Source organism: Enhydra lutris, unplaced genomic scaffold, assembly GCF_002288905.1.
Source record: "Enhydra lutris kenyoni isolate GAN:26980312 unplaced genomic scaffold, ASM228890v2 scaffoldscaffold13, whole genome shotgun sequence".
NCBI lineage: Eukaryota > Metazoa > Chordata > Mammalia > Carnivora > Mustelidae > Enhydra > Enhydra lutris.
In genome coordinates, this window is record NW_019154097.1 from 27,376,008 (window position 1) to 27,391,994 (window position 15,987).

The 15,987-nt window shown below is 52.8% G+C and overlaps 1 protein-coding gene across 1 annotated transcript in view; it reads right to left on the reverse strand.

The window, feature by feature from the left end:
• Positions 1-577: 577 nt before the first annotated feature.
• Positions 578-15,987, reverse strand: part of LOC111146358 (tubulin tyrosine ligase like 11) — a 222,486-nt gene continuing 207,076 nt past the window's right edge. The window contains exon 9 of the mRNA XM_022501885.1: positions 578-2,088. Coding sequence (XP_022357593.1) covers positions 1,796-2,088 — 293 coding nt within the window. The 3' untranslated portion in view covers positions 578-1,795. The remainder of the gene's footprint in view (positions 2,089-15,987) is intronic.

Below are 15,987 nucleotides of genomic sequence, written 5' to 3' on the forward strand. Positions count from 1 at the left end.
ACCCTCCTGCAGATGACGTGCAAAGGTGGGAGACAGGACATTCCTCACTGTGAGAACTGACATTTTCAAATCATCCCAAACCATGCCACTTGAATTCATCCTATTGACCGCCCCCCCCACAATCCAATGTGCTTGGTTGATTTGGACCTGAAAACTGCACTCCATTTTGGCAAGTGAATGCTTTCTGAAAACAAAGTCAAAGCTTTGTTGCAAAGGCTCTGTGCTGCTCCCAGCTGCTAACAAGTGTGAGAGACACGTTCACTTGGGTCTTTCACGGGGAAGCCCTTTTGCTCCAGCAGCGACAGGGACTGAAGAACAGGCCTGGGGTCATCCCAGATGGCTTCTCTCACAGCACCACTCAGGAACACGGATGGTCCTAGCCCAGCCCACCAGACTGCAGGAGAGGGGGCAGGGCCCTGGGACACCCCAGGCTTCCCTGGAGCAGTTGCGGGGGGTTGGGGGGATTGGAGCTGGAGTCACGCTCACACAGGGACATAAAGGAAATGGGGCTCTGGGGTGGACCAACAGAATTGGACCAAGCTGACACTACAGATGACCCCCCCCCCAGGCCTTTCTTTTCCCATCTGAAAATGGGAACAGCAGTAGGAAACTACCCAAGGTGATTGGGGAGTCAGGCTGATGACTGTCCCCGAACAGGGGCATTCAGTAGCCTCAGCCTCCTCCCGCCCCTCCCATCTTAGGCCTCTTGTCCTGCTGTCTGTTTGGGAAAACAAAGTCATTACAGGAGGCTCTGGTTGACAAACAGCCCAGAGTGGGCTCTGTAGGGCTTGGTTTTCCAAAATGCCACCTTTGGAGGCCTCTGAGTCTTCCCCTCTGAGAAGGGCTTTGCCTGGGGACACGGAGACAAGGGAAGGGTCTCGTGGAAGGGAGCGTGTGGGCCCTCCTTTCCCTCATGCCACGCCCACCACCTGAGCTTCGGACATCATGTTCCTCTCTCGCTGGTCCTCCCCAGGGTCTTCTGTCCTCCACCCACCCAGGGCCCTCTGGCAGCACCTGCTGTCCACCTGCTGGCCATGCCCTATCTGTGCAGGGTGAGCCATCAGAAGCCACGTGACCGCGGGACACCGGCTTTGGAATCAAGTTCAAACAAAATCAAACAAAATGACCTCTGAGGCTCCCGTCAGCTTTAAGACTCTCAGAGCCTTCCTTAGTTACTCCTTGGTTAGTTATTTCATAATTAACAACAAAGCGAACACTGCAGGAACAGGCAAGCTAAACGAATAAAGGAGGCCGATCTGCTCACGGCACCCATGAAGCACATGATTGGGGACGGGAGAGTCGCGTCTGCCCGCGTGCCAGCGCCACTTGGTTCTCACAGCTCGCTGGGAGGAAATGAACATGATGTCCCTGGGACCGAACAGTTCTCTCGGAGGCCCCGGCGCCGCCCCCCTTGCCCCCTTGCCGGGCCGTGGCTTCCTCGGGGTCTCCTGCCACGGCTCAGGCTGGGGGTCTCGGCTGCCCCGTGCCCCCAGAGCAACAGTTCTGCCCGGTTGTTGCTTCCTGTGAGCCCAGAATAGATGCTGCCATCTGTCACGTTTGGGATGTCATATGTCCGCCGATGACTCACGAATCGCTGGGCCATCAAGAGGAAGGCGGGCGTGGAATCAGCCTCTCGAAGCGCGGCTGAGCGGCACATGGAGGCGAGGAGGGCCAGAGGAGGGGCTCTCCCGCAGGGGCTCTCCGCAGCCGGCCTCCCCTCTCCGCGGGCCAGAAGCCCAGAGGGTTCTCTTCGGCCCGGAGGGGCTCATTCTCCATCCGCAGCATCGAGGGGCCCTCAGGACAGTGCGTGTCTGGAGTGGGAGACCTTGTGGGTGCTGTTTGTGCAGGCCGGGGGGGTGCCCTGTGCCAGCGGGGCCGAGGAGGTGGCTTCCTGGGGGGTTCCGCTGTCCAGGGCCCGGGCCCCCGACGCGCCACTCCGGCCGCACACCAGGCGCTTCTCGTCCAGGAGGGAGAGGTGGTACTCGCACAGGTCGACCAGCGAGGCCACCTGCTTGTGGAGAGGCAGCATCTTGAACTTCCGCTGAGCCAGGTAAAAGAAAGCCTCCACGAAGCCCTGCAAGCACATGCCTGTGGACAAAGAGAGCAGCAGTGAGCGGGGCCAGGCCCCACGGCCAGGCCGCCTCCTCCCCCGCCGCTTCCCTTCTGGAACCTTCAGCTTCGAGGTTCAAGTCCCAGAGCGCCTACCCTGTGCCGGGCACCAGCCGGGCCTTCACCACCATCTGCGGATCCAAGCCCCTCATCAGTCCTCTGAGGTAGGCTTAATTCACACGGTTTGACAGACTGAGTCTCAGAGAAGTGGAGCTGTCTGGGCCACGTCATGTGGGCGGAAGGTGGCGGAGCTGGGATTTCAACCCCGGCCGAAGCCTTATTCCTCCGCACCGGCCTCACAGGTCCGCTTTAAAACCCAGCCCCTAAGTTTTCTAACAGTGAAGAAAGTAAGTTACGGAGAGAAACCTGAAGGTTTTCACTCTTGACAGAGGTGCTGGTTTCATGGGTGCCTTGTCAAAACTTAGCCATTTTTACCTTAAAATGTGTGCATTTTGCTGTACGTAGATTTCACCTCAAAGAGTAAAATAAACCTGACCCCCTTCTCTCTACCCAAAATGCTATTCTAGACAGCAGTCCCACCACGTCCCTGTAACGTTCTTCTCTGACTTCGCCTCCCAAGTTCCTACTCGTCCTTGGGATCTGAGCTCAAAAATCTCCAGCTCAGTGAAACTCTCCCTGATCCCCAGATTAGATGTGGCCCCTGGCACCCGCTTCCTGCATTTTCCTTGGCGGCACGGACTGTGGCTTCTTTCCGTGTTTGTGCGGTCGGTTCTTCAACCGTCTCTATCTTCCCTGCTGGGCTGTGAGCTCCAGCTCGCCACTCGTCCCCTGGTACCAGACCCTGGGGGCTCCAGATAGAATGTGTACACGAGGGCATGAATGGATGAACAAATGAGTTTGCGCTAGGTACTTCACTGACCTTGCCATTCACGACACCTTTTTGAGATCAGTGTTCTTATGTCCCACTTTACAGATGAGGAAACTAACATTCAGAGAACATTCAGGCCATGAATGTTCCGCCCTGAACGTTCATGTAGGCCAGATAATAGTGACCTTGCAAATTCAAACTTTGACTCTCAATTCTTTTTTTCCTTTTCTTTTCTTTCCTTTTTTTTTTTTAAAGATTTTACTTATGCAAGATAAAGATCAAGAGAGAGCACAAATGGCAGGGAGGAGCAGAATCCCTCCTGAGCAGGGAGCTCAACGTGGGGCTCAATCCCAGGACCCTGGGATCATGACCTGACCGAAGGCAGACGCTTAACTGACTGAGCCATCCAGGCGCCCCTTAACTCTCACTTCTTTTAACTAAGTTGTGCTGCATGAAAAGTTCTGAGTCTTTTCAATGTCCAAGTGAAAATGAACCCCACGATTCAAAGTCATGGGATTCCTGGGCTCCTCAGGGCTGGTGACGCTCAGTATTGTAGAGGAGGCCGGCTTCACCCCTGCTAATCCATACCTTCCCAGTGGCCTTGCTTCCCGGCTCACCGCATTATTTAGGCTGCTGTCCTCAGGGAGAAGCCTGGCTGGGAGTTTGTAAATCCTGGCTTATATATGGACCCTGGGATCTGAGAGCTCTTTTTTGTTGGGAACTGGCGCAGAGCAAAGAAGCTGTTTCTTTGTCTCCTTCCAAGTCCATCAAAGCTTTTTTGCTCAGCTTTTCTGGACTCCAGATGCTCTGCCAGTGCCCTGCTCTGTTTGGCTCTGATGGGAGATGCTGATAAAGGGAACAGTAACCGTGGTGTAAAACCCTTTTAATGTAAACAGCGGCCTGGTGCAGACAGAGACACAGGGCCAAGGGGGGCTCCATCTGCTTCAAGAGACCGATATTTCTGGGGTGCCTGGGTGGCTCATTTGGTTGGGCATCCGACTCTTGATTTTGGCTTGGGTTCTGATCTTGGGGTCAGGAGATTGAGGCCTGTGTTGGGCCCTGCACTCAGCAAGGAGTCTGCTCCAGATTCTCTCTTTCCCATCCCTCTGCCTTCCCTTGGCATGAGTGCATGCTCTCTCCCTCTTTTTCTTTTTCTCTCTCTCCTAAATAAATAAATCTTTAAAAAAAAAAGAGAGAGAGAGAGAGATATGGATGTTTCCTAATCACCGACAATGGGCCAGGGCTCTCCTAGATCGTGTGCATGAATGGGCATTTGTGCCGGCACGGGCGCTTGTCACCGGCAGTGGGAGGGGCAGACCCGAGCAGGCTGGAAGAGGCTGGGATCCAAAGCCAGAGAGACCCAGCACAGCCCCAGCCCCCAGCGGCAGAAGTGTGTGATCTCACCCGCGCTACTCAAAGTGTGGTCGGCAGACGGGCGCCCAGTCCAGGGACTGTGTGTCCCTGGTCCCTGACGAGATAAGGAGCCTGGGCCAGAATATAAATCACCCTCCTCATCACTCACATTGTTTAGCTCAGCTGGCAGTACTTTGTAGCCAGTCTTTCTCTGTAAAGGAAGCAGCGGGCATTTACATTCTGGCTCAAGCCTCTTGTCCAGGACGAGAAGGAACAGTGGGTGGACTGCGGCTCCGAGCAGCCCTGGTCTACGGCCCTTCTCAGCTTTACGTGCATGACCTTGTCAAAATGCAGATTCTGGGGCGGGGCCTGAGACTCTGCATTCCTAACAAGCTTCCTGGTCGTGCCCGTGCTGCAGTAGCGAGCACTGAGCACCTTTTACTCAACAAATATTTGTTTCCTTCCCTTAATTAAGTGCATAAGGCTGTGTTAAAGCTGTAATGCTCAGGGGAAAAAGAAAAATACAGGGACTTTTTTGGGGGGGAAAAGTATTATGGCTAAATCATCTGGAAGAAAACGTTCTACAATGAGAAATGAGATTTTGTGTGTTCTACTTGGTTTTCTTTATGCTTGTCTACATTTCCTGATTTTCTATAGGAATCACATACCTTATTTTGTCTTTTTATGGGGAATCTAAAAAAAAAAAAAAACAAACAAACCCACCAAACGAACAAACAAAAAGCGAACCAGACCTATAAATACAGAGAACGAACTGATGATTGCCAGACATGGTAGGGGGCGGCAGTGGTGGACGAAACGGGTAAAGGGGAGATACAGGCTTCCCATTATGGAATCAATACCTCATGTACCCAGTTGTAAAATATGCAACGGGAAATTCTAGAGGGCCGAAAGAGGCGGCTAAGCAGTGGCAGCCACTTTTAATCGTGAACCCTTTGCTACTATTGGAATTTGAAGTTAAGGGCACATATGACTTTGAAGAAAAGGCAGAGTGCCAGCTTCCTGCATACATGTTGTACTTTGATAAAGGTTATATACATGCAGGGAAAACGGAAGCGGAAGGGAAGGGCGCTGCACACTATTGACAGGAGTCAGGCTGGCTGTGCCAGGCGCTCAGATCCTGAGTATGACTCCCATCGTGCAGATGAGGAAACAGAGGCCCCGAGAGACGAAATAACTTGCCCTCCAGCCCCATGCTGGTAAGTGGCTGGTAAGTAACTGGAATTTGAACCCAGGCCTCACACACTGCTGATTCTGCATCTGATTCCTGCAATAAGGAATGCGCAAAGCAGGTAGGGCTCTGATGGCAGAGATGAGCTGGGAGCAGTGGGCTTGGCTGGGAACAGGGAGGTGGGGCATGTGGCCTAGTCAGAACCCAGGGTGCCTGCAGCAGGACAGGTGGAGAAGGGCGCAGCTGGACGAGATTGGGAAGGGCTGGAAGGCTGGGGGACAAGCCAGTTGTGGAGTTCCAGGCCTAGAACAGTCTGAGCATATCCTCCAGTCAAGGGGTGTGTGTGTCCTATTTTGTTACAGCGATAGAAACATCATGGGATTTGCTTGTTTGTCTTAATTCCTCAAATGAAATCGTGTGTGTGTGTGTGTGCGGGGGTGGCTTGGAGCCCTGCCCTCCCAGACCGTCCTCACCAGAAACGACTCATCTAAGGGAATCTTGGTTCTTCATACCCAGCCGAGCACCAGCCCTCCCGTTGCTCTAAAAGCCTCGTCTGGCACCTGCATTTTACAGAAGAGGGGACCGGGAAGTGAGGCCCAAGTCAGAGCCAGTGACTGGCAGGAGCAGGACTAGATCCCAGGTCTCCTGACCTCAAACAGCACCACCACGACCAGCATAAGAAAGCAAAGCCGACACTTCTCAGGCCAGGGATTGGGGACAAGGGCTGAGAGCCCCGCATTGTCTGCTCAACCCTACTGAGTGTGTCTAAGAGAGTCTGAAGGCCAGGGAGGCTTGGAAGAGGGATGCCCCCAAACTATACACCACGAGGACACAGGTGGCTGGCTCCCCCCACAGCCAGGCTGAGGGGCTGTAGGTTTGAGTTTGATAGGACGTGGTTCTTGCATCTCATTTCATCCAGTGGCCCAGGAAGTGGTGGCCAGAGCCGGGTCAATATTCCCTGTGCTTGAGAGAATGGAAAGTGCTTAAGTCTCTGTGGGCTAGGGGTGGGAGGAAGAGGGAGGAGGAAATGTACTGGAGATAATCCAAGTTACCTTCTGGGGGGCGGGTGCCGGTCTCTCCTGCCTTTTCCAGATCCTCCACGGACAGTCCCCATGTTCTCTCTGGGTCTTTTCCCTTCCTTCTTACTATTTATTATAAAATACAGTGACAGTGCCAGCAGAAAGCACAGGAAAGCTCACGAATGTCCTCCCCTCTAGAAACTAAGTGTCCTTGATGACTGACCTTCTCTCCACTCTCTTTGTCCACGGAAGATGGGCTTTCACTCAATTGTAATATACGTGTACAAAATTTTGTACCTATTATGGCTTAAAACGATAGCATAAATATTTTTGTATGTTGCTATGCAGGCTTCATAACATTATTTTAATAGTTGTATAATATTCCATCAAACCTTGCTTTGCATACCATTTCGCCATACCCCCCCACCGCTAGATGCTGAAGCTGGTTCTATTTTCTTCACTATTTTTGAGAAGTAGATCAGAAGCACTTGGTATATCACTGTTTTTATTTCTGATTCGTGTATTCTCTTGCAATGAAACCCTAGGAATCTGGGTTGGGTTTTTTTTTTTTATGTTAAGTCTGGTTTTGGTAATTAATTTCATGTTGAAAATACTTAAACCTTATAGAGTCCTCCAACGGACCAAGCACATGAACACGTAGTTCGCTTAGGTTAGCAAGTAAGAGAGAAAACATCCAGTCCCCACCCAAGCCCCAGAGCTCTATTGCTCATCCATTAACCAAAATGCAAAATAACAATAATAGGAAGTTAGTGGTGAAATTGCCATGGATGGTTGAAAAGCAGTTTGGCAAAAGTTTTAAGAGCCATTCAAGTATTTCAAAATATTCCTTCCAAAGGAAAACAAAATGTACACAGTGGTATTCATCATCAACTCACTTATACTAACAGTGTGTGTTGGGGGAGTGTGGTACTAGACTTCTAGGGCCTTTTTATATCCTTCTTTCTACTTTCCTGTATTTCCCAGATAAGATAATGCATGTTCACTGTTGATAATAATTAAAAAATAATTTATATTATAAACAATGAATCTTGGAACACTGAAAAAATAAAATAAAGTTTAAAAAAAAAAATAAAATAAAAAAATACCCCAATCCAGCCTCTAAGTTCTGGAGGTCTGTGATGCTTGCCTTGGCCCATCCCTAGGTGGAATAAATGGCCTTTCCTTGGGGCTTTTCCTTGTTCCTTGCTCTATATTGGGACAAATCCCTGGGGATGAGGCTGCCTCCCCAGTGGGACTGTGTACTCCTGGAGGCAGGGACGTTGCCCCAGTCTTCTCTACATCCTCAGTGCCCAGTACAGCCTGGCATGCAGCAGGCACTGAAAACGGTCCGTTCTGTCTACTTGAATAGACTGAACTTTTTAAGCAATCTTGCGAGGCAGGTGTGACTGTGCCCATCTTCCAGCTGAGGACAGCAGGGTAAGGCAAGCGGCAAAGGGAAAGACACCTATGAAAGCTCTTCTCTTAGACAATGTGCAGATTTATGAGCCGAAGATGGTCCAGACTAGTGGCTTTAGGAGGACTTGTGAAAATACAGGCTTCAAGCCTCACCCTAGGAGTTCCTGCTTCTGAAGTTCTGAGAATTTGCACTTCAACCACGTTCCCAGGTGGTTTTGAGGGTGCTGGTCCAGCGACCCCACTTCGAGAACTCATCCCTTCCTCCTCATTCTCCCTCCCACTGCTGAGTCTGTCTGTACACATTCCGCTCTGAAAACCCATCTGGAAAAAGTGGCTATCAGCAAAAGGACCTGCCCCCGAACTTTGAGAAGCTTGACTTTGGGCTAAAAATGTCTGCATTTTAAGACAATCTCATCGAGTTATTTTTAAAATCAAATGATGGAGCTGAAAAACCATGAAATTTTTCCAGCTTGGCTTTAGTCCTCTCTTGGTTTCTGAGAAACCGCATATCCCTGGTTTCTCCCGGCATCAACACTGACCACTAAGTGGGGCAGAACTCCACTGCCCTCTACAAGACCTGCCCTTCTCTAGCTGTACTGAGGGCCATGAGACTGGAAGGGTTTATAGGCCAGGCCACAGAAAGCCCTGTAGCCCATGGTCAGACTCTAGGTTCCATGTTGAGGAAGATGGGAAGCCACTGGGGAGACAGGAAAGGACGTGGTCATTGTGGCTGCTGTGTTGAGACCAGGAGGAGGGGCCCAAGTGAAGAGATAGCAAGGAGATCCCTTGGGGGCTACTGCACTGGTCCAAGCGAGGGCTGCTGGCAGCTTGGACCAGGGTGGGAGTGGAGGAGGAGGTGAGGACAGAGCCTGAGGGCAGTGATGTGGATGTGAGGGGAAGTCAGGAGCCCTTAGGAAGGAGGGCCTCTCACACCAGAGGAGGACAGACCTTCCCCTCAAGGCCTGTGGTTTTCAAACATTTTTAACATAAAATAACCTGGGGACCTTGCCTGAAATCCAGGTTCCTGTTCCCATCTCCTGGGGATTGTGAATGGGCCACGAGGCCCCTGAAACTGCACTGGTAACCATGGTGTGGGTAATTCTGCACCATGGGTGATCGGGCAACTCTGGGTCACACGCTCCATCTTGGCCATCCCCTTAAAGGCTCTCGAGGAGGCAGTGGAATAAAGAAGTGAAGAGCGTGGTCTCTGAGAAGCCTAGTACTGGGCTAGCCCTGCTGTGGGCATTCGAGAACCACGGGGGAGGCCCAGAACAAACTTTGTTCTCTGAAACCCCACTGCCCACCCCTCCTCGCCGTCTTCGTCTGCTTGGACTGCCGTATACCGCATCTGCCGGAGCCTGGGCGGCTTAAACAGCATAGACTGAGTCTTCTCACAGTTTGGAGGTTGACAGTCCAAGTTCAGGCTGCCAGCAGGTTTGAGCTCTGGTGAGAGCTCTCTTCCCGCGTGCAGACGGCTGCCTTCTCGCTGCGTCCTCAGATGGCCCCGACAGAGAGCGAACCGGCTCTCCGGCATCTCTTCTCATAAGGACACCAGTCCCTTTGGATCAGGGCCCTGTCCTCAGGACCTGCTTTAAACTCAGTTACTTCCTTAGAGGCCCCGGCGCCAAGTACAGTCGCACTGGGGATTAGGGTCTTAACAATTCCGTAGCCTCCCGACTTCTCGGTTCTGCTACGGCTCCCCCAGCCCTTGGAGACACTCTCCTGTACCACCACCCGAACCTTAGGGATCACCTGAGCCATTGAGGAGAAACAGAGGAGACCTTCTCCCTCTTCCCTGCCCCCTGTCAGCTCCCTGAGAAACCCCTCGTGGCTCTCACTTGGAAATGGAGGCGTCTCTTTGGTAACATTACTGTAGTGACCTGTCACCGTAAATGCAGTGACAATGAACAACACTGGTTAATAATTATGGAGCCCTCATTAGGGGCCAGGCCCTGAATTAAAGGCTTCAAGTGCATTATTTAATCCCACAGGAGCCCTACGCAGCGGGTGTCCCTACCAATCCCATTTTACGCTCAAGAGATTTGTCAAAGTCACACAGCTGGAAGCTGGAAGGAACAGGGACTGTTCTCGAAACTTCTTTACTCCCTAGCTGCTTTGAGAGCCTTCAGATTCCTTCGGGTCCTTGAGAAGGAAGAGATGACGCCTGCCTGGCAGTGGCGGAGGCCCGGACCCCACCCATCTCGGCCGGATGTCAGCAGGAGGGCGAAGATCCGCGGGTCCCTGCCAACAGGCTTTGCCCACTTGCCTCCCAGGCCTGTTGAGTATTTTTTGCAACTTTATTTGGGTTGACGGGTGTTGCTGGAGAAAGCAGCCTTTGAAACTTTCCGGATGTGGCCATATGCATGTCTCCCACCCAAGACCGTCACTTACACATGGGGACGCAGCCCCTGACAGAACATAGCGTCATTCCATCAGCCAGCGCGGATGAGGGTGGGCCCACGAGCTCCTTCTGGCCTCAAAAGACCTCGGGTCCCTACCCGTAGGGAGGGGTCCTGGTACACAGGACTTAATGAGAGTGCTGGTGGCCGCTCTCCCACGATCCCATCCTCCATTCTGGGGCCCACGGACGGAATCAGCAACAACACCTTGCCCGTTGACAGAGCATCTCCGTGTGTTCATCTGGTTCCCCGCGTCTTGTTCAGAAAATGACGCTGCGACAGGCACGAGGAGTGCAGGCCCAGAGAGGCCAAGTGGCTCCCGCAGGTGGACAGGGCAGCATTAAACCCCTGCCTCCCTGATGCTCAGTCCCCCGGTGCTTGTCCTGCATCGCGCCTTCTTAACGTGACACTTACGTATTCTTTTACAGTTCGCAGAACACGTTTGCGTCGACGATATAATTAAATCCAAATCATTGCATACAGCCGGGGATATTAACTCAGACTGAGTAGGAGATACTGTTTCCCTCTCAAAAATGCCCGAGCTTCCTTGCTATAATTCCATTTCAAGGTACTGGTGTGCTGGGCGAGGCCAGCCACCTGCCAGTTCCTTCTCTCTCCCCAGCCTTTCCATCTTTCTTATGACCCACCTAGAACAGATGTGTCTGTCTGATAGTGAAAGTCTAATGGTGTAAATATACGGGCTTTCTGTTTGGAATTGTCGGTAGGAAATAAAGCTGAATGATCTGGACTGGAATGAGCTCAGCGATTGGCATGTTCCCCACAAGGGCTGTCTGGGAAGCCTGTACCAGCTCCAAGGTTATGAATCACCAGAACCTCCCCTCCATTCTTAGGGCACCTTGCAGCCTGGTTCCCTGCCACACAGGGTCTGCTGCCACACAATCCCCCTAGACGTGAACGTGGTCTCTGCAGGCCAGCGCTGGGGTCTCGAAGGACTCCACATGGGGAGATGGAACTGGGGCATTTCCCACAAGACAGCATCGGGCTCATGGGACAGTGACTGGGGGTCAGAAGCACTGGTCTGGGTCCAGCTGTGCCGTGTACTCTCGGCCTCGTCTTCAGCAAGTGGCTTCACCTCCCCAGACCTCTGTTTCTGCATCTGTGAAGTTTGCCAAATGGCTTTTACAAGGCCCCGCCCAGAGGAAGCCCAACGGGGCGCTTAGTAACAGCAGTGCCAAAGCCTCAGGCTACGTCCCCACCTGGATTTCTGTGCCCTCCCCACGTGTCCTGCCCTACTCTCATGACATTGACTTCATTTGCTTCTTTGGTGGTGGACAGCTGACTGCTTGTGTCCACACTAGAATGTCATGAGGCCAAGCTGTCTTCACCGCCATATCTAGCAGCCCTAGTGCAGGTGCTCAACAGTTGTTTGTGGAGTAAACGAGCAGACTGGCTGGGCTGGCAGGGAGGACAAGTCACGAAGGGGGTCAGGAGACGGGTTCTCAAAATGGTCTCTGCCCTGCGGGGCTTTGAAATAATCACCTCCCCTCTTCAGGCCTCAGTTTCCCCTTCTGCAAACTGGGTGATTTCCTGGGACTCCAGAAGCATGGGGAGGGATGGTGGCTTCTGACTGTTTTAAAAAATGGTAGTGACAAAAATCATTTATTGGGGGCACCCTGCCTACTGGGATGCACATGTGCGTTCTCCCTGCGCGCTCCTATAATCTCATGGCAAACCTGAGCGGTCCTGCCCCCTGCCCAGAGTCACACTGTTGGTCAGTGGTCTTTCTGAGGTTCCCACTACTGTTCTGCATTGCCTCTCCCCAAACCAGATGGAAACCTCCAGAAGGCCCGTCCTTTCGGGGAAGAAGGAGAGCGCCGCCTCACTCCCACCGCTCCCCGCGGCGAACAGCTCGAGAACAGAATGGCATGCACCCAATCACTGTATTTACGCACTACCGCGGCGGCAAGTCACCATCACCTTTGTCCTTGTCTGGATGGAAAAATTAGTAAGTGTCAGGAATGAACCATAAATAGACCTTGTAGGAAAATCATTATCGCCAGGAGCCTGTGACACCCGAGTAACAAACACAACCAACGTCGAAAGCAGCTTCTCCATCATTTCGTCCGGCACAGGTCACACTGCTGGACGGTGCGGAGTGGCCCCAGGTCCCGCTCCAGTCCCAGCCAGCGTCACCTGACTCCACCGCGACAGACACAAGCCCCTGAGTCACTGGCGGGGAGGTGGGGCTACAGGACCCAGCTCCACTTTCTGCAACGCCATGGAGCGATTCCAGACATTTCTGGTGGGATTAACGGCTCCAGCAGAACCTTCTGAGGCCCAACACTCATTCCTCAGCAAGCGGTCAATACCTCTGGCTTGGAAAGGATTTCAGAGCTAATGCAGTCTAGGCCCTTACAGGACAATGACCCTCAAAATAATAAGAACTAGTAGGAGTCGTGCTTGGTATGTACCAGGCACTGTGGCGAGCTCCCTAGGGACGCCTCTCCTTCCATCCTCAAGACAAAATCTGGGTGGTAGACGCATTTATAACTCTTGGGGGGTTCACCAGTATTTAATGACAGAGCAAATGCTTTTGTCTTGGGTTCTGTTAGCCGGGTGCCGTGGGCTTCTGGGGTGCACCGAGGTACAGACGTCCAGGCAGAGTCCCACCGCCTGCAGTGTGGGACTCACACCCGGGCTCTGTGAATCAGGTCGCATCAGCCCTACTCAGAGAGGCAGGGAGGGAGCCCAAGTCCCACAGAAGCCCAATTGTTGCTGGTACTTTCTATCTACAGGTCCCTGGTGAGATTCCGAGCCACAGTTGTCCTCCCTGGCATTGCTAACAATGGGCATCTGGCCCCCATTTGGTCTTCTCCAGAGGTGGGATGCGTATTATCTCCCAGGAGACCCCCCTTCTCACCATGCTGAAATGTGCCAAGCCCCCACAGATCTCCCTTTTCAGAGAGCAAATCTAACTCTTCGTCCCCACGGCAGCCTGGCTCTGAGGGGCATGTTTGCTGTCCAGAGCGGAGGGCAAAGTGAGTGAGTGAGTGTGTGTGTGTGTGTGTGTGTGTGTGTGTGTGTGTGTGTGTGTGCTGGGGAGCGGATAGGGTCAGAACACAGAGGAAGCAGCAGAGAATTGCAGGAGAGGCAGGAAAGCCCGCAGAACACCTATGGGAGAGAGCTGGGTGGTCTGGAGTCTGTGCCTGGTTCCCCCCTCCCCTCCGGCCCCCAGCACTTTCTTCCCTTCTCATGAACTGGGCCCAAAGGCCATCAAACACACTATTTAAAGGCTTGACATTGCAGCTCACCTTCCTAGCTCTGGTCCCACATCAGCCAAACTGCCCACGGGGATGTTGTGTACCCCCCATGGGTGGGCTTCCATCCCCTTCCCCTCTACTAGAACCTTTCCTGAGAAAAGCCTGGGTACCTTCCGTTCCCCTTCCTAGCTCCCTCTGGGCATCAGTCAGTGGGGAAGCCTCCCTCCTTAAAGTGTGTTCTCCACACTTCTCGGATGCCCCACTCTCTGGCTTTTCTTTTTATCCTTCTAGCAACTCCGGACTCAGGGGTCCAGTGTTCTGCTGGCTCTTCTCTGGTTCGTGGGTGTGGGGTCCTGCAGGGCTCTCTGCCTGGGCCCAGGGCTCTCTCTTCCTGTCATTCATTCCCTAGGCTTTAAATACCTGCCAGGAGTCAATGCTCCAATCCTGAGCTCCAAGCCCGACCGCTTTTCTGCCACCGGGCTATCTCATTAGCATCTCAAAGAGCCTGTTAGAAATGGCTCTCCCCGTCTTCCCTCTCCATCCTGCTTTGCCTTAATTTGTACCATTTCAATAAATACTATCTCCACCCACCTCACTGCTCAACCCAGAAGTCGGAGAGCCATTTTCGACACTCCTCTCCCACAGCTCCCATCCCTCTCCACCATCGCCAACCACCCCCACCAAGGCCAGGCTCCCCTGGACTCCCAGCGACGTCCTCACTGGTCTCCCCGCTTCCAGCACTGCCCCTTCCAACACAGCCTCCAGAATGAGCTTTCAGAAACACGTACTCTGCTGTCATCTCCCCGAGAGCATGCAGAGCAACAGCCGCTTCCTTAACCTGCTAGAAGCCGCAGCAAGATCTGGCCCCGCCCTCTTCTGCAGCCGCCCCACCCCCTCGTGCCAGAGCCCCCTCTTGGCCTGTGTGCACCCCCCACCCTCTGCCAGCTTCTGTTCCCTAGAACCTGCCGCACACTCTCCCACCTCAGAGCTTTTGTCATTCATCGTTCCCTCTGCTGGAACATTCTTTCCCTCAAGTCTTCACCCCCCCTTAGAACTTCGACCTCAGCTGCGATGCTCTTACGGACAGATGTCCCTGAAACACCTCCTTTACATAAATTAGGTCTCCTCCGCTAGTCTCCTTGAAACTTAGTTATTTTATCTCACAGAGCTCAGCACATGTAAATACGGGCTTATTTCTGTGTTTCTATGTTTAATCTCTGTCTGCCTCCGCTACCAGACTGTCAGGGGGCCACGAGACCGGGGAGTCCTACAGGTCACCGCACACGCGGTCACTAACGTTAGTAGACTAACTGATTGCAATATAGACGCATAACGCATGGCAAAAGTAGGTGTCCGGCGAATGCTAATTCTCTCCTCCTCTCCCACCGCTTGGGCACGGACAGCATGCTGCAAGCACACACACAGGCCCATGTTCAGTCAGGGTCTGTCTCTTCTGTGCTGCTAGGTGACCTTGGCTCATTCCCTTCACTTCTGGGAGCCTCAGTTTCTATCCACCCTGCCCAGCTCTTGTGGGGTTTCAGTGAGAGAATACAGATGTAAGGGGCCGGGCCTGGGCCGGGCACATGAGGACACCCCAAAATCTGAGCTTCTTTGTTTCTTGTCTCTAGGTGATCAGAGAGGCCAAGCCTGGCAGGCGAACCGTCTGCCATCCTGGAGGGCAGTGTTGGACTCTCCATCCATTGTATTTGTTTCCCAAGAATGGGCACTCTTGGGTGGGGGGAGGCAAGTCACGCTAACTCACCCACTGAAGGCAGCGCTCTTCCCTGTGCCCCATGTTTGCCCTCCAGTTAACGGGCTGCACTTTTTGGAATTTAAGGAAGACCAGAGTCTGGAGCCTTGGGAGTGGGGGCGCCCCCTTGTCAGGAGGATCCAGCCTGGTCCTTAAGGGGAGACCCTTCTGTGGAGCTCTGGGGAGCCAGCCTGTCACTGAGAGGCAGATCAGTGTCAAAAACAAGATTGCGAAGTGGGTTTCAGCTTGACTCACATTAAGAATGTCACTTCGGAGCGCAAATGAGAGAGAAGAGAAATGCTCTTTTATGCAGGAGTTTATTTTTATCACTTTGTCAGAGAGAAATTGCAGCCCCGAGGGCACTGGAGCTGCACAGAATTACCCAAAACATTAACATGCAAATTGCCTTCTTTAGAGAAGGTAATTTTATTAGTGCAAGAAACGTTTCTTTCACTGTACTCGTGCTCAGGAGCAGTGCTGTCTGGGGGCCAGTCGGGGCCACCACAAATGGAGGACTGGGGGGGTCCTGAACTGGGTTGGGGTTCTACTATCTGCTATACACCTACAGTGTCATAGCTGGTGCTATATACCGACAGTGTCATAACTGGTTACCATGGGTGCGCGAGTGTAGATAGCAAGTGACTTGCTAGAGATCATATAGCGTGAGTGGCAGAAGAGGCAGAGCTGAGGTCACGTGTCCTG